General features: G+C 42.7%; 1 protein-coding gene across 4 annotated transcripts in view; it reads right to left on the bottom strand.

The window, feature by feature from the left end:
- Positions 1–20,581, bottom strand: part of LOC111407980 — a 27,319-nt gene extending 6,738 nt beyond the window's left edge. For 2 of the 4 annotated variants that reach the window (XM_023037717.1, XM_023037718.1), the window contains exon 1: positions 20,246–20,569. Coding sequence is in view for 1 of the 4 variants with exons in the window: in XM_023037715.1 (XP_022893483.1) it covers positions 15,994–16,008; positions 16,130–16,498 (384 nt within the window). In the remaining 3 variants the exon portion in view is untranslated. Of the gene's footprint in view, positions 1–15,891; positions 16,009–16,129; positions 16,501–16,586; positions 16,658–20,245 lie in introns of those variants that run through there. The other 2 variants (XM_023037715.1, XM_023037716.1) reach the window with 2 other exon arrangements.
- Positions 20,582–23,489: the final 2,908 nt, after the last annotated feature.

Raw genomic sequence — 23,489 nt, 5'->3', positions numbered from 1 at the left:
CACTCTCAAAGGGAGGCCAGGGATTGGGTAGCAACCTTGGCTCCGCTGTCTATTAAGACATTTGACGAGCTATCCAGGAGCTTTGTGGCTTACTTCCTAAGCAGCAAGAGGAAGAGGAAGACGGCAATTGGGTTGATGCAGGTCGTGCAGGAGAAGGATGAGTCATTGCATGAATACTTGGCTAGGTTTAGCCGAGCGACTCTTGGCATAAAGGACTTGCAAATGTCCGCAGTAGTTACCGCCTTGATGAATGGAACGCGAAACCGGGCCTTTAAGATGTCACTCTCCAAAAATCCCCTGGAATCGATGCATGACCTGTTGAAAAAGGGAGACAAGTACGTCGATGAGGAGGAAGCGGAGAAGGTAACTAAAAATCTCAGGGATGGATGGGAGACGGAAGCTGCGAAGACACGCTGATAAGATTAAGCCGAAGAATGAACGCATGAACAAGGGTTATACCCAGGACCGGTCAGTCAAGCAGAAGCGAGAGGAGGTACAAGTACCCACCCCTTTGAACATCCCACGTACAAAGTTATTAATGGAAATACAGCATATGAAAGAGCTCGAATGGCCTAAACCGATGTTGACTCCCTCCAGCAAGGGAAATCAAAGTAAGTACTGCAATTTTCATAAAGATCACGGACATGATACCGAAGAATGTCTGCAGTTGAAGGAGGAGATTGAGAGCCTACTAAAGCGAGGACTATTAGCTAAGTATGTAAAAAATGACAGGGGGCAAGCAAAGGCTCGAGGATCGACCCCCGCCAAGGGCAAGAGTGATAAACATGATCATCGGGAGTGTAGTATCGGACGACGACTCAAATTCTGCTAGGAAGAGCTATGCGCGTTCCATGGGGGTCTGCTCTATCCAGAAGAAAGTAAGGTTCAACCAAAGCATTACTTTCGACGAAGAGAATTTGATCGATATAACGCATCCCCATGATAACGCCTTAGCAATAGTAGGCGATATAGCGAATTTTGACGTGAAGAGGGTGCTAGTTGACGAGGGAAGTGCGGCGAACTTCCTCACCTGGGATGCCTTCTTGGGTCTAAAGATTCCCCCCGAGAAGTTGAAGATGGTGACTACTCCTCTACAAGGCTTTGGAGGAGCAACAGTGATACCGGAAGGAACTGTGGAGCTTCTTGTCACGCTAGGCACATATCCATCGGCAGTGGTAATTTTGACTAACTTCTTGGTTGTCAAGACCCCCATGGCCTACAATGCCATCTATAGCCGGCCATTGCTAAACGCAGCTGGTACTGTCCCATCAACCTACCATCAGGTTATGAAGTTCCCAACTAGCAAGGGAGTCGGGTGCGTTTGAGGGGGCCAACATGCATCAAGGAAATGCTATATAGATAGTATACAGGCTAAAGGCTCACCACCAATCATGATGCAGGATGTGGTACTCCCAAGGGGACGGATCGAGCCGCTCGATATGACTGAAAAAATTTTTGTAGCTGAGGGACGGAAGTTTAGTGTTGGAACAGGTTTGGGATCCGACGAGAAGGAAAAATTAACAAAATGTCTAGCCAGTAACGTGGACGTTTTTGCTTGGGGCCCAGAAGATATCCAGGGATCAGCCCGACCATCGCGCAGCAACGCCTCGGTGTCCAACCAGGGGCTAAGCCAGTGAAGCAGAAAAAAAGAAATCTTGCCCCGGAAAGGCAGGCCGCAACCAGAGCAGAGGTAGAAAAATTGCTACAGGCGGGTTATTTCGAGAAGTGCAGTACCCCGAGTGGTTGGCAAACATTGTACTTGTGAAGAAGTCAAACGAAAAGTGGCGCATGTGTGTAGATTATACTGGGCTGAACAAGGTATGCCCAAAAGACTCATACCCGCTTCCTAGGATAGATCACCTGGTGGACGCTACATCAGGTCATGAAAGGCTCAACTTTCTAGATGCATTTTTCGGGTACCATCAAATTTCAATGGCCGAATCCGATCAGGAGAAGACGTCATTTATCACAGACTTTGGCACATACTGTTACACAGCCATACCATTCGGTTTAAAAAACGTCGGGGCAACTTATCAGAAGATGGTGAACAAAGTCTTTCGTGGGTTGAACCGGGATGCTGTAGAGGCCTATGTTGACGACACGGTGGTCAAGAGTGCCAAGGCTGATGACCATGTGGCCTGTTTGCAGAAAGTGTTTGAGGTTGCCCGACAAAACAGATTGAGGTTCAATCCAGAGAAGTGTGTTTTTGGTACTGCAGGAGGAAAATTCCTAGGCTTCATGATCACGCAAAGGGGCATCGAAGTGAACCCGGACAAAATTCAGGTAATACTGGAAATGAAAAGCCCCACCAGTAAGAAGGAGGTCCAGAGACTAACAGGGCGGGTAGCCGCTTTAAATCGTTTCATGAGCCGGGCAACGGACAAATGCTATCACTTCTTCAAGGCTATAGGGGGTTCCTCCAATTTTGAGTGGACTCAGGAATGTGAAGAGTCACTTAGGTACCTGAAGCGGTCATTACAAGAGCCCCCAATCCTGACCAGTCCATGCCTCGAGGACGTGTTGTGTCTGTACTTAGCAGTCTCACCACGGGCAATCAGCGCGGTGTGATAAGTGATATTTCACTCTTCATATCAATGTCATTAAGCTTATTATTTAGTTGATTCTCATGTATTTTAGAGGTGCTAACATGTGTTTTTCTTGCTATTTTGAAGGATGGATGAAGTGAAGAAAACAAGAGCTAAAAGAGGCCAAATGAAGGAAATAGGCAAAGTTGTGGAATGCAACCAAAGTGGTCATGAGCGCCAAGGCGCTAAGGGCCATGATGTTGAAATTTTGACAGAAAGTCAGCGCCCAGGCGCCACCTTGCGAGGGAATAATTTCACTATTTTTTTATTTCTTTCTCGGCCCATTCCAACCCAAAATCGTTCAACACTTGAGGAGACTATAAATAATACCAAAAAGACCTAATTAAAAGAGGAGAACGAGCAAGGAAAACTGGAACCAGCCGGCAAGAACACGTGACTGGAAAAAGGAGATTAGCCAGCCAATTACAAGAATCTTCAAGGGGACTATCTGGAGACAAATCCAAGGGGATTCCAGTTGGCCGATTGCAAAAATCTGGAGACAAACCCACAGCTGGTCAATACAATTAAAGAAGAGAAATTTAATTGAGAGAATTTGATAACAATGGAAGAAGAAATCGAGCAGCAAAAACGAGTTTTTCTATTCCTTTTCTTCTCTATGTTCTTTCTTATTAATTTATTCATGTCAATTCCTTTAATTATGCACTAAATTTTAATCCTAGGGTATGATGTAGCCTATTTTAGACATGTTTGGATTCCGTTTTAATTATTTCAATTGATATTTCCGTCTATTTATTTATGCTGTTTGTGCGCAATGCTTTCAATTAACTGGCCACTAATTGATTGATTTGATGTTCTAAATTTTGGCACTCAAGAGAGGCAAATTTAGGCATGATCTAAGGCAACATAACCCAGATTTCGTAGGTTTCGAGAGAAAGTACGAATCTTTGAGGCATGTTTTAATTAAGAACCACGTGCTTGATTATTTTTATATTTTTACTTCGGAATAGATTGGAATTAAAATATAAAAATAGATTTTATTTGGTGCTCGAGAGAGGGAAATAGAATCAATTTAGCGTTCTTACCTATAAATTTTGGAAAGATTGATAGAAATAGTTATACGGTTGAAAAATATTGTCGAATGTACAGTGAAATCATTCTCTAGGCATTCATAAATTGATAAAAAACTTCATAATTTGCCCTCGTTTACTTGCATCGTTCATCCTATTTAATTTTAATTTAGCATAAAAACATCGACTCAAAATTTGACCGTCTAAATAAAGGGAAAACTAAAATAATTATAGTACTCAATTGATTCGAATATCAATCCCTGTGCGTTCGACATCCTAACTTCTTTACTATATTACAAAATTTGACATCGTACACTTGCGGTTTAAAAATCACGTTGCATAAATCGCGTGGCACGATGCTGGTAAAAGAATTCTCAAAGGCACAAAAATCGATCTACTATGTGAGCCAAGTATTGAGAGGTGCAGAGGTAAGATACAGCCTAGCTGAGCAGCTAGTGTTTGCATTAATTGTCGCGGTTAGAAACCTGAGACCATACTTTCAATCTCACATGGTACAAGTAATGACCGACCAACCTATCAAGTAGATCCTACATCAACCAGAAACCTCTGGGAGGTTGTTGAAATGGGCAATCGAATTAAGTGAGTTTGATTTTGAGTTTAGGCCAAGGACGGCTATTAAGGCGTTGGCTCTAGCAGACTTCATCACTGAGTTCACCATTCCGCCCAAGCACTTGCTAGGGGAACAGGCAGATTGAAAAATTTTTGTGGACGAATCTTCGAACGGTGAGGGATCCGGGCCGGGGATCATAATGATGGGGCTAAATGGTGAAGAGTTGGAATATTCACTGCATTTCGAATTCCTAGCCACAAATAATGATGCCGAATACGAGGCGGTGATCACGGGTTTAGGACTGGCAACCAGACATGGGGTAACTTTAGTAGAAATTTGCAGTGACTTTCAGTTAATAGTCGAGCAAGTGACGGGGGAATTCGAAGCAAAAGACGGAAAGATGACAACGTATTTGATAGGGGTAAAAAATTTGCAGAGGGGGTTCACCAGGTTTAAAATAACAAAGGTCTCCCGAAAAGACAATGAGCGGGCTGACGCATTGGCTAAGCTTGCATCCGCTGACCCCAGACATCTACCTCGCACAGGAAACGTGCAAGTCTTGCAGCGACCTAGCATCCAGCATGCGATCGATGTTGTAAATGTCGAGCATGGGGAAAGTTGGACGGACCCGTTGATTGAATATCTCACAAAGGACAAGCTGTCGGAAGATGCTTTCGCGGCAAGAAGGCTAAGGGCTCGGGCGGCCTCGTTCGTCATCATTGATGGACTGCTTTAGAAGCGAGGTTTCACAATGCTGTATCTGAAATGTTTGCGGCCGACAAAAGCACGAGAGGTGCTAGTCGAGATACATGCAGGAATTTGTGGCAACCACCTTTGCGTTCAAGGCACTACGACAAGGATATTATTGGCCTAGCATGAAGGAAGATGCTAAGGAGTTGGTGAGGAAGTGCGATGCATGTCAACGCCATGAAAATTTGATCCACATTCCAGCCGAGCAGCGGTGTGTCCTTTCTTCCAATGGGGGATGGACATCTTGGGGCTTTTGCCCCTAGCCAAGGGGCAAAGGAAGTTCTTGCTGGTTGCCATAGTCTACTTCACTAAGTGGGTAGAGGCTGAGCCCTTGGCCTCATCACGACAACAAAGGTGCAAGGTTTCGTCTGAAAAAATATAATATGCAGTTTTGGCATACCCAGAGTAGTCATTACAGATAATGGCAAACAATTCGACAATCACAGTTTTAGAGCCTTCTGCACAAGCTACCACATTGACCATAGGTTGACTTTAGTTGCACACCCTCAGTAAAATGGACAAGCTGAAGTAACCAATCGAACCATACTATGGGATCTGAAGACAAGGCTAGAAAAGGAGAAAGGACTTGGGCGGACGAGTTGCCCAATGTACTATGGGCGTATCACACGACCCCATGGGAATCGACAAGTGAAACACCTTTTAAGTTGTCATTTGGGATGAATGCAGTTGTCCCCGTCGAAATTCTGAGTGAGACTGGTCGAATGAAAACCAAGCAGCTTGACGTCGCAGACACCAGGGCAGAACTCGACTTACTCGAAGGGGCTAGAGAAAGGGCAGCGATAAGAATGTCAACATACAAGCGAAGGGCCGCTGAATATTTCAATTGAAGGGTAAGATCCAGAGTTTTTCAACTAGGGAATCTTGTACTAAGAGATGCAGCCGCAGCAGGACACCCCCCACCGAAGCTCGGGCCGAATTGGGAAGGGCCATATGAAGTAATCTGCAGCCTTGGAAAAGAGCCTATAGTTTGGAAGATATGAAAGGGAAGCCATTGGGTAGGCCATGGAATGCGGAACATCTGACAAAGTACTATCAGTTGACCCGCAAATTAGAAAGATAGGCCGTTTCTTTTGTAAATACAGTAGAATAAGTTGCATTGTTCATTTTCTCCATGTAACGCCTCCCGAAGGTGCCCTTAGGTGTAATAGCTTATCTTATTCAATGAAAGACCTTGGCAGTGGCAGATGATGAGGGCGCTAAGGAAAGGCCAGCCTAGCTGAGACGTCCTGGTGCGCCTACTGAGCCCACGAATCTAAGTATTTTTTTGTGCTAATAGGCAATCTTGAATCTCCATGTTCATCCCGTGAAGACATATGGTCGACATAGCCCATGCGGCTAGGCGGAGAGCCTTGAAAAATTAAAAAATTGGCTAAAGCCCTAAACCGCCAGACCACCTCCCTACTGTCGACATAGCCCACGAGGCTAAGCGGAGAGCCTTAGAAATTCAAAAAATTGGCTAAGGCCCTAAACCGCCAGACCACCTCCCTATGGTCGACATAGCCCACAAGGCTAAGCGGAGGCGGAGAGCCTTGAAAAGTCAAAAAATTAGCTAAAGCCCTTAACCGCCAGACCACCTCCTGACGATCGACATAGTCCACGAGACTACGCAGAGAGCCTTAGAAAGTCAAAAAATTGGCTAAGGCCCTAAACCGCCAGACCACCTCCTTACAGTCGACATAGCCCATGAGGCTATGCGGAGAGTCTTGGAAAGTCAAAAAATTGGGTAAGGCCCTTAATCGCCAGACCACCTCCTGAAGATCAATATAGCTCACGCGGTTAGGCGGAGAACCTTGAAAAGCCAAAAAATTGGCTAAGGCCATAAACTGCCAGACCACCTTCATACGGTCAACATAGCCCACGAGGCTAGACGGAGAGCCTTAAAAAGCCAAAAAACTGACTAGGACCCTTAACCGCCGGACCACCTCCCGATGGTCAACATAGCTCATGCAGCAAGGCGGAGAGGCTTGAAAAGCTAAAAAAATTGGTTAAGGACCCTAACCAATACACTCCTCTCTCAACTCCATCTCAGCCCACGTGGCTAGACAGAAAGACCTAAATAGTCTGAGTATAGGCTAAGGCCATCGATCATTGTAATTAAGCACGCTGTCACGGATCGCAAGATCATGACTTAAGGTTTGGCATGACACGGGAATGTCATGGCATAAGGTGGGAAAATGAGATAGACTTATGGCAAATAAGGTTTATGCTTCGGCGATATATGACGATGAGTGCGTCTCCAAATTCAGTGGGGGAGTGACTTAAGCTCACGCGGTCGCGATCGATCCGTCTCGGTAGTGCTCACGAGACATAGCGGGTAACGCGTTTCAGAAGGACGGAACAGCTTGCGATAGGAGACGCAAGCAGATTCGGCAAAGGTCGCAGGTAGATTTGGGCTAGGGATGCATAGATGATTTTGGGAAAGAATGCAGGCTGCCTAGATCGTGCAGTTTTTCAGGGCGTTAATGAGGTTTTTCTAAGTCCCGACCCAACCATTTTGGGAGGTAAAATACATGAACCTGCAGCCGGATATTTTGAGGATGCAAGTGGGCAACTTGCACAACTTGTCCACTTGTGTGCCACTTGCAAGCTAAGCGCGAATTGTATGCAAGCTAAGCGCGAGTTGTATGCAAGCTAAGCACGAGTTGGCAAGGATAAATATCAACGATGCAAGGTAGGCGCGAGTTGTATGAAAGCTAGGCACGAGTTGGAGACAACTTGCAAGGCAAGTTGTAAGACCATCCACTTGATGACAACTAAGAAGGAGTTGGCGACAACTAAGCACGAGGTCCCAAACAACTAGAACCGTGCGGCCTTAACGCTTGACAATTCCCGCACCTCACGAGAAAACATTAAGTCAGCCTTTTTACGCTCACAAATAATTTAACCAAAGAGGCTAAATTATACCCACGTTGAGAAGAGAATTTTGAAGTAAGGGATATATGAAAAACAAGCAAGGTCGGGAAACTTTCTTTGTATAAATGAAAGGGAAAACTTTACAATCTCTCTAAGGAATGAATTCACTCAACTCTACATTCCCTCCATTCTCTACATCTACTACATACCATTTACAAATGACACATCTCTATTTATAGGAAAACTTAAACCTCCTTAACATTCAACTTTACAACTCATGCTTAGTTATCATCACCTCTTGCTTAGTTGTCAACACCTCGTGCTTAGTTGTCGTCAAGTGGATGGTCTTACAACTTGCCTTGCAAGTTGTCGCCAACTCATACTTAGTTTGCATACAACTCGCACTTAGCTTGCATCGTTGATATTTATCTTTGCCAACTCATGCTTAGCTTGCATACAACTCGCGCTTAGCTTGCAAGTGGCACAAGTGGACAAGTTGTGCAAGTTGCCCACTTGCATCCTCAAAATATCCCGATGCAGGTCCATGTATTTTTCCTCCCAAAATGGCTGGGTCGGGACTTAGAAAACCTCATTAACGCCCTGGAAAACTGCACGATCTAGGCAGCTTGCATTCTGTCCCAAAACAAACTACTTGCATCCCCAGCCCGAATCTACCTGCATCCTTTGTCGAATCTGCTTGCGTCCCCTATCGCAAGCTGTTCCATCCTTCAGAAACACATTACCCGCGCTATCTTGCGATCACTACCGGGACGGATCGGTCGCAACCATATAGCATCAGTTACTCCCCACTGAATTTGGTGACGCACTCATCGCCTTCTACCACCGAAACTTAGACCTTATTTACTATAAGTCTATCTCATTTTCCCACTTGGTGCCATGACATTCTCGTGTCATGTCAAGTTTTAAGTCATGACCGTGCGATCCGTGACATTTTCCCCCACTCAATCCGCTAACGTCCTCGTAGCGAAACGTGTTCGGTACATCCTCATGCAACCTTGCATTGTCTTTCACGTCAATGGGCATCAAAGTTCTCCCAACTTGCAGCACCATCTCCTCGATGACCGGGTTTCCACAGTGTCCCTTGCACTTCTTCCTGTTGCAACCTCTTGCATGCCACCTTCGACACCAACCTTCACCCTCAGCACCTCTGCCTTGGTTCCTCGGATGGACAACTCCTCTGGTTGTAGTGTCCCCACACATGTCGAAGCTTTAAACCTTTGTGCACCCAATTTCGGACTTCTTTGACAATGCTTCCTCAATTCCCTTATTTCCCAATAGTTCCCTCGGCAACTTCGCTGGCATAATATCCTTATCATCTTCAAGGACTTCCGCTAACTGCATCCCTGATAGTTGTTATGTTTGCATCGCCACAGAAATAGTTTCGGCACTCGTAGCATTAAACAGCTGGAATGAATTCATTCGAACTTCATCCTCATCTTGGCTATCCATAGCCTCTGGTTTGCTCTTCGAAATGGAAATAGATGCCAATGATCCTAAATTAGGACAATCCCTCATGAGATGTGGTCCTTTGCAAATAAAGCAACCTCGAGGTGTAAAATTACTCCTCTTCTTCTCATCATCCTACTTACTCCAAGTAGTTGGTTTGTTGCCAACAGTTTTGTAATCAACTTTGGGATTTGGCATCCAATCCGGCTTACTGGCAGGTTTAATAGTTTTAGCTTCGGTCTCAAGATTTTCTTCAAACTCCGTTAAGGATTCGGCTACTGCAATTGCCTCGTCCACGGTTTTGATATCACGACGTTGCAACTCTTGTCGTATCCATGTTGCACAACCGTCTAGAAAATAGAATAGCAACTCATCCTCCGACATGCTTGGGATTTGAAGCATAAGGGTCGTGAACTCTTTGACATAGTCACAAATTGTTCCCGTATGTTTCAATTCCCTCAATTTCTTGCGCGCCTCATAGACAACATTCTCCGGGTAGAATTACCTCTTTATTTCCCTTTTGAACTCGTCCCAAGTATCAACCTTACAAGCCCCCCTTGCAATTTCGCCATGCTTACGACGCCACCACAACGCCGCAATATCCGAGAGATACATAGAAGCGGTTCGAACTTTCATGGCTTCATCAACAAGACTTACACCTTCAAAGTAGACTTCCATTTGCCATAGGAAGTTTTCCACATCTTTGGCATCACGTCGCCCATCATAATGTTTAGGTTTCGGGTATTCAATCATCGGGGCAACAATAGTTGAAGCGAGACCTCCGCTTGTACCGGCAGTAGATTGCTTGTATTGATCAAGCTCTTTGCCAATTCTTTCCATCATCACAGCCAATTGGTTAACTTGGCCATGCATGGTGGAAACGGCATCCATGACTTTGGTTTGGAGATGACCAAAATCATCCATCACCGCAGCTTGTCCGGCTACCACAGTTCGAACATCATCTTTCATCGTTTGGACATCATCCCCCAACGATGCCTGTGTGTCCATCACCTCTTGGACATTAATTTGTAGAGTTTCTAGTTTTCCAATGGCGTGTCCCTCCAACGCCTCGAAGGAGCTTTCAAGATATTCGACCCGATCACCCATATTTGAGATGATTTGGTCAAGTTTCCCTTCCATGTTGGTGGTTTCCCTCACCTTACTTTTTCCTCTAGTTTTCCTTACTTCAGTTTGGCAGCACCTTGACCCCTCTCCTCAATCTCAATATCAACAGTTTCTTGAGATTCCGCCATTTGAGCACCTCATCCAAATCTAGCTTCCAAGAATCTCCGACGAATCTGGCTACCACGGCCGCACTTGGTTACCACAACCAAACCTTCGCTTTGAACTGCCTCCGTAGTCCACACCACGTGAACCTTACAAGGACGTCACCTCACCTCTGAGATGAAAAATTAGCTCAACCCCACGTGAACCTTGCTCTGATACCACCTGTCACGGACCTAGTTTCGTTACACCCGAACAACTAGAACCGTGCGGCTTTAACGCTTGACAATTCCCGCACCTCACGAGAAAACATTAAGTCAGCCTTTTTATGCTCACAAATAATTTAACCAAGGAGGCTAAATTATACCCACGTTGAGAAGAGAATTTTGAAGTAAGGGATGTATGAAAAAAAGTAAGGTCGGGAAACTTTCTTTGTGTAAATGAAAGGGAAAACTTTACAATCTCTCTAAGGAATGAATTCACTCAACTCTACATTCCCTCCATTCTCTACATCTACTACATACCATTTACAAATGACACTACATCTCTATTTATAGGAAAACTTAAACCTCCTTAACATTCAACTTTACAACTCATGCTTAGTTGTCGCCACCTCGTGCTTAGTTGTCGCCAACTCGTGCTTAGTTGTTGTCAAGTGGATGGTCTTACAACTTGCCTTGCAAGTTGTCGCCAACTCGTGCTTAGCTTGCATACAACTCGCGCTTAGCTTGCATCGTTGATATTTATCCTTGCCAACTCATGCTTAGTTTACATACAACTCGCGCTTAGCTTGCCAATGGCACAAGTGGACAAGTTGTGCAAGTTGCCCACTTGCATCCTCAAAATATCCCGCTGCAGGTTCATGTATTTTTCCTCCCAAAATGGCTGGATCGGGACTTAGAAAAACCTCATTAACGCCCTAGAAAACTGCACGATCTAGGCAGCCTGCATTCTGCCCCCCAAAACAAACTACTTGCATACCCAGCCCAAATCTGCCTGCATCCTTTGTCGAATCTGCTTGGGTCCCCTATCGCAAGCTGTTCCGTCCTTCAGAAATGCGTTACCCGTGCTATCTTGCGATTGCTACCGGGACGGATCGATCGCAACCATGTGGCGTCAGTTACTCCCCACTGAATTTGGTGACGCACTCATCGCCTTGTACCGCCGAAGCTTAGACCTTATTTGCCATAAGTCTATCTCATTTTCCCAGTTTTTCTAAGTCCCGACCCAGCCATTTTGGGAGGTAAAATACATGAACCTGCAGCCGGATATTTTGAGGATGCAAGTGGGCAACTTGCACAACTTGTCCACTTGTGTGCCACTTGCAAGCTAAACACGAGTTGTATGCAAGCTAAGCACGAATTGGCAAGGATAAATATCAACGATGCAAGCTAGGCGCGAGTTGTATGTAAGCTAGGCGCGAGTTGGCGACAACTTGCAAGGCAAGTTGTAAGATCATCCACTTGATGACAACTAAGAAGGAGTTGGCGACAACTAAGCACGAGGTGGCGACAACTAAGAACGAGTTGTAAAGTGAAATGTTAAGGAGGTTTAAGTTTTCCTATAAATAGAGATGTAGTGTCATTTGTAAATGGTATGTAGTAGATGGTAGAGAATGTAGAGTGAACTGAGTTTATTCTTTAGAGAGATTGTAAAGTTTTTCCTTTCATTTATACAAAGAAAGTTTCCCCATCCTTACTTGTTTTCCATATATTACTTACTTCGAAATTCTCTTCTCAACGTGGGTATAATTTAGCGTCATTGATTAAATTATTTGTGAGCGTGGAAAGGCTGACTTAACGTTTTCTCGTGAGGTGCGGGAATTGTAGATCGTTAAGGCCGCACGGTTCTAGTTTGTTCGGGTGTAACGAAACTAGGCCCATGACAAGTGGTATCAGAGCAAGGTTCACGTGGGGTTGAGCCAATTTTTCATCTCAGAGGTGAGGTGACGTCCTTGTAAGGTTCACGTGATGTAGACTACGGAGGCAGTTCAAGGCGAAGGTTTGGTTGTGGTAACCAAGTGCGGCTGTGGTAGCCAGATTCGTCGGAGTTTCTTGGAAGCTAGATTTGGGTGAGGTGCTCAAATGGCGGAATCTCAAGAAACTGTTGATATTGAGATTGAGGAGAGGGGTCGAGGTGCTGCCCAAACTGAAGTAAGGAAAACTAGAGGAAAAAGTAAGGTGAGGGAAACCACCAACATGGAAGGGAAACTTGACCAAATCATCTCAAATATGGGTGATCGGGTCGAATCTCTTGAAAGCTCCTTCGAGGCGTTGGAGGGACATACCATTGGAAAACTAGAAACTCTACAAATTAATGTCCAAGAGGTGATGGACACACAGGCATCGTTGGGGGATGATATCCAAACGATGAAAGATGATGTTCGAGCTGTGGTCGCCGGACAAGCTGCGGTGATGGATGATTTTGGTCGTCTCCAAACCAAAGTCATGGATGCCATTTCCACCATGCATGGCCAAGTTAACCAATTGGCTGTGATGATGGAAAGAATGGGCAAAGAGCTTGATCAATTCAAGCAATCTACTGTCGGTACAATCGGAGGTCTCGCTTCAACTATTGTTGCCCCGAGGATTGAATACCCGAAGCCTAAACATTATGATGGGCGACGGGATGCCAAAGATGTGAAAAACTTCCTATGGCAAATGGAAGTCTACTTTGAAGGCGTAAATCTTGTTGATGAAGCCATGAAAGTTCGAACCGCTTCTATGTTTCTCTCGGATATTGCGGCGTTTTGGTGGCATCGTAAGCATGGCGAAATTGCAAGGGGGGCTTGTAAGGTTGATACTTGGGACGAGTTCAAAAGGGAAATAAAGAGGTAATTCTACCCGGAGAATGTTGTCTATGAGGCGCGCAAGAAATTGAGGGAATTGAAACATACGGGAACAATTTGTGACTATGTCAAAGAGTTCACGACCCTTATACTTCAAATCCCAAGCATGCCGGAGGATGAGTTGCTATTCTATTTCTAGACGGTTGTGCAACATTGATACGACAAGAGTTGCAACATCGTGATATCAAAATCGTGGACGAGGCAATTGCAGTAGCCGAATCCTTGACGGAGTTTGAAGAAAATCTTAAGATCGAAGCTAAAACTATTAAACCCGCCAGTAAGCCGAATTGGAGGTCAAATCCCAAAGTTGATTACAAAACTGTTGGCAACAAACCAACTACTTGGAGTAAGCAGTATGATGAGAAGAAGAGGAATAATTTTACACCTCGAGTTTGCTTTATTTGCAAAGGACCACATTTCATGAGGGATTGTCCTAATTTAGGATCATTGGCATCTATTTCCATTTCGAAGAGCAAACTGGAGGCTATGGATAGCCAAGATGAGGATGAAATTCAAATGAATTCATTCCAGCTGTTTAATGCTATGAGTGTCGAAACAGTTTTTGTGGGGATGGAAACACAACAACTGTCAGGGATGCAGTTAGCGGAAGTCCTTGAAGATGATAAGGACATTATGCTCGCGAAGTTGCCGAGGGAACTACCGAAAAAGAAGGAAAGTGTGGAAGCATTGTCAAAGAAGTCCGAAATTGGGTACACGAAGGTTCAAAACTTCGACAAGTGTGGGGACACTACAACCGGAGGAGTTGTCCATCCGAGGAACCAAGGCAGAGGTGCTGAGGGTGAAGGTTGGTGTCGAAGGTGGCATGCAAGAGGTTGCAACGGGAAGAGGTGCAAGGGGCACTGTGGAAACCCGATCATCGAGGAGATGGTGCCGCAAGTTGGGAGAACTTTGATGCCCATGGACGTGAAAGACAATGCAAGGTTACATGAGGATGCACCGAAGTTTCGCTACGAGGACGTTAGCAGATTGAGTGGGGCAGAATGTCACGGATCGCAAAATCATGACTTAAGGCTTGGCATGACACGGGAATGTCATGGCACAAGGTGGGAAAATGAGATAGACTTATGGCAAATAAGGTCTATGCTTCGGCGATATATGGCGATGAGTGCGTCTCCAAATTCAGTGGGGGAGTGAGTTTCGCTCACGCGGTCGCGATCGATCCGTCCCAGTAGCGCTCGCAAGACATAGCGGGTAACGCGTTTCAGAAGGACGGAACAGCTTGCGATAGGGGACACAAGCAGATTCGGCAAAGGTCGCAGGTAGATTCGGGTTGGGGATGTATAGATGATTTTGGGGCAGAATGCAGGCTGCCTAGATCGTGCAGTTTTTCAGGGCGTTAATGAGGTTTTTCTAAGTCCCGACCTAGCCATTTTGGGAGGTAAAATACATGAACCTGCAGCCGGATATTTTGATGATGCAAGTGGGCAACTTGTCTACTTGTGTGTCACTTGCAAGCTAAGCGCGAGTTGTATTCAAGCTAAGCGCGAGTTGGCAAGGATAAATATCAACGATGCAAGCTAGGCGCGAGTTGTATGCAAGCTAGGCGCGAGTTGTATGCAAGCTAGGCACGAGTTGGCGACAACTTGCAAGGCAAGTTGTAAGACCATCCACTTGATGACAACTAAGAAGGAGTTGGCGACAACTAAGCACGAGGTGGCGACAACTAAGAACGAGTTGTAAAGTGAAATGTTAAGGAGGTTTAAGTTTTCCTATGAATAGAGATGTAGTGTCATTTGTAAATGGTATGTAGTAGATGGTAGAGAATGTAGAGTGAAGTGAGTTTATTCTTTAGAGAGATTGTAAAGTTTTTTCTTTCATTTATACAAAGAAAGTTCCCCCATCCTTACTTGTTTTCCATATATTACTTACTTCAAAATTCTCTTCTCAACGTGGGTATAATTTAGCCTCATTGGTTAAATTATTTGTGGGCGTGGAAAGGCTGACTTAACGTTTTCTCGTGAGGGACGGGAATTGTAGAACGTTAAAGCCGCACGGATAGAAATAAAAAGTATGTGATGTACTCTTGCCCACACCCCGGGCAAGTAGGAAATGATGCTACAAATAGAAATAAAAGGCAACACGAAAAAAAAAAGAGGAGAACTAACAAAAGGGCTACTGCTAAGTCATGCTTCAACTCGAGGGAGAAACACCACCACTGTCGCCTCGCGACGAAAGACCAAGTGACTTAGATGACTATGCCCCACTCTCCTTCCCCTTGCACTGTGCAAGGAATTTATCAAATCCTGAGGGGGCAATAGAAGGGTGTTCGGTCGATATCCACTCATTGGTCAGCTTGATGAACACCACCATCGCCTTCCCCCCGTACGAATGCAAAGTCCTGGCGTAATCAGACGATGACTTGTACTGCTTAACAGATGTCTCCAAGTCCCTAGCGTACTCAGCAGAGGCCTTATACCTCTCAAACACCTCCTCCGGAGCACGAGCCAACACAGATCGCAAATTGTCGTTCTCTGTCTCCTGCTCATAGACTCGAGCCTCCAATGCCTCTGGAGATTTCTTCAAGGAAGATATCTCCTTCTTATAGTGATGAGCCTCCTTTTTCTTTTCCTCTGCAAGAGTCTTCAGCTCTAACGCCTGGCGACGACTCGATTCAGCAAGCCTAGTCTAAAAGGCCACCACCTAAAAGATGAGAAGACAATATGAGAGTCGAGTGGCATAACCATGTGCCCAACCCAGCGTAATATATATATATATATATATATAGACACACACACACACACATATAGAATTAGAAGCATACCCTCTGGAAATAGACCGCCGCAGCCCTTTCGATATCGTCTGCGCTACGTCCTGCAATCAACTTCGCCCGCGCGGGTGTCACTAAAGACTTAAGTACCTCCATCTCACGATAACCCCGGGTGGGAGGAAACCCGAAATTAGGAGGTGAACCCTCACACTCCCCAAGCGTGCAACTGGAAGAGCCCAACCTAGGAATAGGAGCAACCTTGATAGGCTCGTCCGAGGGCTGGAGAGTCACTTTTGCCACTTGAGATTTTTCCCCTTGGTCAGCCATCTTTTTCCTCTTTAAGGGGGCAGGGCATGGCTCAATGTCACTTCCATACCCTTGTTCGGGCATAGAGTCCATGGTTCCCTCCAAGTCAAATTTCATCCCTGTACATGCAAGGTAAGGCTCGTCAGGCTCGCAAAACAAAAGAGTGTGAGAACACAAAACAAGGAAGGGAAGCTCAAGAGTTTACCGTCAATGGGAGCGAGGCCCTCGTCACCTCCCGGCAGGGTCTTCAATACTTCATCTAGGTCGAAGTCATATCTGTATGCACATGCCCAAACAGATTAGTCCCAAAAAGCAACAAATAAAAAATGTGTGCAAGTCAAGAATAATAGGAACCGGTGGAAGCAGCCCATCAGTAGGATGACCCATCCCCACTATCAACATGTTCCTCATGGTCAGGACCGATTCTAAGTCAGGTGCGAGAGGGGGTATATCAACCAGCTCTTAGATTTCAGCTTTTAGAGTAGAGGAAGCTTCTACTTAACTATTGAAAAGGCGAATTTGAGGATACCGCCAACAGGTATTAAAAGGAAACCGACCTGCTGAAGGCCGGCTAAAGAAAAATCGAGATTTCCAACCGCTATTCGAATTCCTGAACTTAGGAAATAGCAAAGGGACTCTAGTGGCAAAAAAGACAAACGCATTACACTGAGCTAGTTCATGCATCTCAAAGACACACCTAAAGAGGTCCATGGAAAGCGGAATTCTCCTCCTAAGACAAACATACGAGAAGTACAATGATTTTCTCCAAGCATTGGGGTTTATTTGACTAGGAGTGAGACGAAACTCATTGAAAATTGACACGAAGAAGGGATGAATGGGTAGCCAGAAACCGCCATCCATGATGTCCTTATACACCGCTATCTCCCGAGGGTCAGACCCGGGGAGCCTCTCTTTGGGATCGGGGGCTTTATAGATATAGTCGTCGACCCGATCATACCTAACGAGACATTTCTCTAACTTAAGCGAGGAATTGTTAAGGCTATAAGTTTTTGGAATTTCAAGGAGGACGACCTCGCCAACCGGATCTCGCTCGATTTCTAAGTTTTGGTTTGGAGACTTGATGGAGCCAATATGTCTCTTGGGAAAATTCGAAATAAATGCCTGAGAATCAACTGAAAGGATTTGACTATCAGACTCACAAGGAAACCCGTCAGACGAAGGGGGGACGCCGAACCAACCAAGCGCGAGGACAAGCGGCGGGGGGCTGGTCGGTCGGTCGGCCTCACCGGACCTGTCGACCAACCAGCCGGTCGGATCTTTTCCGGCGTCGACTAGTCCCTCAACTATTTTCGTTGGAAGAAGAAGAAGAGATGCTAGCTTTGTACATGATTTTACAAAAAATGAAGAAAAAAGGAGAGAAAGTTACCTTGGAAAAGAGGGAACCTTGGAAGAGAGGAAGAACTAAGATATTCGGAGGAAAAGAAAATGGCTCACATGTGAGGGACCACTCCCTTTTATAAGCAAGAGGGATTCAAAATTTTTGGGGGGAAAATTCCCTCCAAGATCATGCCCATTGGTTGGGCGCCAAGTGTATAGTGGAATAGCTGTCCGAACCAAATTGCACTACTCGACTTGTTCACTCAAGCTAATTTTATTTTTTTTTAAAAATCCGTATAAAGGAAGTTGCTACTCCTCTGTAGAAAAAATATCGACAAGGAGTAGGAGGGCTAATGATATCAGTTAACATAAGAAATCACTTCCAAAGATAGGCAATGTAAATCATGACACGCCAATGCGAAGTCATCAACCACCTGGGGTGCGTCTACCTCTACAAGAGACCATCAACCCCCGGGGTGCGTCTACCTCTACAAGAGACCATCAACCCCCCGAGGTGCTCCACCTCTACGCGAGACCATCGATCCCCCCCGAGGGCTCTACCTCTACGAGAGACCGTCGACCCCCTGGGGGCGCTCTACCTCTATGCAAGACCAGCGACCGACATGGAATTACCTATAAGGTCATCTCAACACTTAGTCTCAAAATCTCTGATGAATTAACAAGGTTACATGGCGGTCACCACGAACACAACCTTCGTGGGTTAGTTAAGACCTCCCACTTAGAACGTGGGGATAATGGGAAGGCCAACGTGGCACCACAGCCACCCGGCTCTCACTCGGCTTATGACGTTTATAAATACCTCCCAAGGGCAATACATGTATGGATAATTGCATATTTTTTAGCTATCTAAATTTCGAATTTATTTTCTCCTAACGCACCTACTGATTCTCATACCAGAGGTAGAAAGGGAGAGAGAGCCCCGACCTCACTTTTGCAGATAATAATTGGTCATCGGAACGACGGAAGCACCCTACACCGCCAGGAGGGCACAGAGGTTCTTTCCTTAATCATTTCAGAAACCAAGCTTTTAAATCCAACAAATCAAATGTTAATATTTATGAATAGAAACAGCAACACCTCAAATCACATAACAATGCCCACAAAACTCAAGGCGATTCCAAATTTTGGAAATAATATCCAACCTCCAGTGAGAAAAAAACAGATTCTGCCTTTTGACATAATTTACATTCCTTAAATGTATAGCAGGCAGAGCCGGTCCTGAGGCGAGGCAGATGAGGCCTGCGCCTCAGGCCAAAAACCATAGGGGGCTTCATTTCGTTGGCCCTTTAATTGCAAGCTTGCAGTCGCCATTGTTGTAGCGGGAAGCTTGGAGCTGGAGAGAGGAAGATGGTGTGTTAATTGGGCCATTTTTTATTTTATTTTTCAAGATTGTGGACCTTTTATTTTGGACTTTTTTTAATTAGGCCCATTATATTATGAATTGATAATAAGTTAAAATGTTGGCAACCCTTCTCTCCCGTTCTCACTTCTCCCAAATCGGCAATTGCAAACCCTATTGGCTATTCGGCTTCCAAATCTGAAATTGTGGGTGAGCAGCTCTCTAGCCAAGTATGTGAGCCACCGGTGCATCATTGTCCTCCGCCAAACTGCCACTGTCTCCACCCTATCCCATTTTTTCGACAAATGAGCTTGTGGATTATGGGTATGTTATGTCTAAGTTCTTATCTGCTCTAATGATGTAAATTTTGTTGGTGAATTAGCTTCACTGCACCCATATGGTAGATGAATGAAATAAGAAATTTCCTCATTTTATTTCTACTAATTAATTTTTCTTGAAGATGTTTCTGGTCATGTTTTATATCGGCTTTTTTGAAGAATGACTTCCTTTTTTTTTTTTTTTTTGCAAATTATTGTTTTAAGTGTCCTTTTCTTGCTATTTGCTGGTCAATGTAATGAAATCCTTATATTGCTCTTATAGGGCATGCTTATTTATTTTCTGATTAAAATTAAACTATTAACATTCAAAAAGTAAAAAATGTAAAAGTTATGTGTCTTTTTAACAATCAAGTAAAAAAGTTATTTTATTGGTTAGTTTTAAGTTAAAAATAGGTTGTGTAATACACGATTGAATTTGAATCTATGATGGTTTTGGGGGGGCCTACTTTATGAAGCTCGCCTCGCGCCCCCTGAAGATCACAGGACTGGCCCTGATAGCAGGCCATAATTCATCATTTGCACTCCAATTACCATGACTTTAACTTGACGATAAAATGCAACAATTCTTATATATGCATACCACATGGAAAGGAAAAAATTGACGGAAAAATATCTACCAAGCCAAATTACAACAACCAGAAATACATTTCCAGATTATTTTAACTAGAGTCATTAAAGATTAGGGTTTAAACAAGCTATTTCAGCGGGTCCATCACAATGCAGCGTCGTGAATTCATTAGTTCTGCGTCGACTAAATCCAATTACTAACTTATGCCATATATGTACACTCATACAGGATGAAAAGTGGAGAATTTGAAATAAAGGTACCTGATGAAGTGGATTTCAATGAAGTTCGGGAGGTAGGACAGACGGAAGAGGAGGAAGTCATTTGGGGAGAAATAATTCGGCACAGCCGCCACGAAAAGTAGGGTAGTTCGGGCCCGGGATCGGACAAGGTGTTGCCTGTGGGGGTATGTGAAAGTTTTCGGAAGAGATGGCCAACGCCTCTGAGTTCTGCCGGCTCCTAATTATTACTCCGCGGCGGAGGAGGTGACGGTGGTGATAAGAGGTTGAGGGAAGTCCACCGTGTGAATTTTGAGAGTAGACATAAGTTGAGAGGAAATTGGAAATTGTTTTTTGGATCAAATATTATGGGAAAATGCTATCGTAACAGAGTAGGTGACATAGGCCCATGTCAGCCACTCTGTCTTTTGAGCATTTCCCAATATTATAAAACCAATTGAATTTTGGGATTTTCTTGAACAGATTGATTAAATAATTTATGAAGTCAGTTGAAATTTGCCGGAGAAACATGAACAAAAATAGCTAATTGACAAAAAACAAATATAAAAATTCCTTTTCAATTTTTGTGTATTGCATATTAAAGGACCAAGGTCATACTTTGCACCCCATTATTTGGTAAAAATAAATTTTGGAATATTGAACTTTTAGAGAATGCGTAGTTGAAAAGTTGAAAAATGTTTTAGATTTACGTGTAACATTATTTTATTAAGAAAATATGTTGTTGATGAAATTGAAGAAAATTTTATTATTGAAAATAGGGTTCAACAAGTTGTAAGTCAATTGATATTATTTTACGTCGTCTCCACAATTATTGTGCATCGGAGACTTCGAGAAGTAGTTTAATATTTGAGTATTATGGAATTAATTCAAAGGCCCTCGAAAAGTTAATCTAGTTGGAATTATATATTTCAAAAAATAGTCCAATACCTAAGTATTATGAGATTAATCGGATATTCTTTAGAGATTTGAAAGTTATTTAGAACATGCTTGGTTCGAATTAAAATTTAATTTTAATCTAAGTCAAAGTCGAACAATTAATATTAATCACATATTTTATGGGATCCACAACTTTTCAACCACACATTTAAAAAACTTCTATTACAGTCCACCTAGTGAAAGATCTCAAGAAATAGTGTAGTATTTGAGTACAATGGAATAATATGGTCTCCTCTAGAGCTCTTGAAAAGTTATTTATACTTGAATTAGAAATATCAAGAAGTCTAATATTTGCATATTGTGGATCCTCTCTAAAGCTCTCAATCTTGAGAAGTAGTCCAATACTCGAGTGTCATGGGATCCTTCATAACTCCCATAACTTTTTTGTAGTGGCTCCCTTCCATGTCTCATTTAAGAAGGAACCTTAAAGTGGCTCTCCCTAGAGACTTTCGAAAGGTTAAATTGAGCTTGAATTAGGGATATTGAGAAGTGGTATAGTTTTGACTTTGAGTACTATGAGATTAATATAATATCCCATATAGCTCTCAAAAAACTATTTATACCTAAATTGGAGATTTTTCGAGTGATGTAGTGCTTGAGTATCATGGGATAAGTACGATCCCTTTTAGAGGCTCTCAAAAAGCTATTTCTCAAGTGTCAGATAATTAAAGAAAATTTATTCAATCTTGAAGTTACGACAATAATTAGTATTATTATTATTATTTTTTCAAGTAAGAGATCTAATGAATAATTTTGAGGGAGTTTTAAAGTAAACAATAATATTGACACGATATATCAATTCAATAGGCTTTAAAAACCTTTTTTTAGAACAATAGGCGTTTATTGAACAAATATTATTTTAAAATTTTAAAATTTATTTTAGGTTGTAAGGTTTTTGGCTTGTTTGAACTCTTTTGAAAAATTCCTCGACATTTTCTCTCTCAACTTTTGATTTTAAATCATCAATTATTGATTCTAAATTCTTTTGTACATAAAATTATCAAAGGGTTCAAAATGTTCTTATTCATCACATCATGTTAACATAAGCAAATATCAGTGTGTAGACGACACACTTTAAATTTTCTTTTGAAGAGATTGGGTATGCTTTTAGGAAAAAAATAACACGATGTTGACCTACTTTTTGTAAAAGCTCTTTAAAGAGAGTGTATGTGATTTTTAGCGTTAATTGAGCTTCATTTGTTTAGAATATATTTTTGAAGAAGTGATACTTTGAAAGAATTGATGGTTAAAAAGTGGGAAAAATTCATTTATGTGTAAACTTATTTTATTGAAAAAAATATGTGGTGAAAATAAATTTGAGAAAAAAATTAATTTTAAAGAATGAGGCTCAATTGGTGCTTAATAGAGAAGAGAAATAAAACTACGCAATTATGTTAATGATAATTATATTGCTATAATTTTTATCAATTGTATCACATTTTATTTTCAACGAAGGTCTTCAATTTTGCTCTTTTTTGATAATTACGTTCTCAACTTTTTTCAATGTATTCTTATCAAAACTTTCAATTAATTATAGCATTTATCTCTAAGACCAGTTTCCATCAAAATATTCTGCTAGCGTGAAGAAAATATTTGGTTGAACTTTTATATTTATTGTTTATATCTTATCTAAAAATTCGATGGGCAAAATTTTTACTCTCTTGTAACGATTATTCTGATCTTTATCAAGGATAAGATGTATTAATTAATAGAGGATAAATATTTGGGGACAGAAGTGTCAAAATGAATAAAAGTTAAGAATGTTCATTAAATTTATATATGGCGCATTTACATTAATGTCCTTCAATCTTTTCTCATTGTAGTAATTATGCCCCAAAAATTTTTTGGTCTAGTTTTTTTGAGCGATTTCCTATCAAATAGTATGTATTGCTAATGATTTCTATTCAAAATCTCTATGAAGATGACATAAAAAGACATACGTTCCTTATACTCTTATAACAAACAAATAAATAAAAGTGTCATAAAAATACTTTTTTAATTTACAAGTGCACAAACATAATATTTAAATAAGGACCAAATACAATATTTAACGGAAGGTTGAGGATAAGAATTTGATCAAAAAGTTTAAAATATAAGTAATATAATAGATAAAGATTAAGGACTTCGAGTATAATTAAAATTTATCAACTCTTTAAAAAACTATGACGCCCATAGTTATTAAACCCGACCCGGCCATTGACCCTGTCAAGGCACTGGGTCTCGAGTTACTAGTCAAATCGGTGGGTTAATGGTTAGACTGGTGGGCCAATGCTTAATAATTATAAAATATTTTTTAAGTATAAAGTTTTTCTTTTAGATAAGATAAAAAAAA

This window comes from Olea europaea, chromosome 13 (genome assembly GCF_002742605.1).
Source record: "Olea europaea var. sylvestris chromosome 13, O_europaea_v1, whole genome shotgun sequence".
NCBI classification, from domain to species: Eukaryota; Viridiplantae; Streptophyta; class Magnoliopsida; order Lamiales; family Oleaceae; genus Olea; species Olea europaea.
Note: the sequence above shows the minus strand (reverse complement) of the source record. Positions and strands in the feature narration are given on the sequence as shown.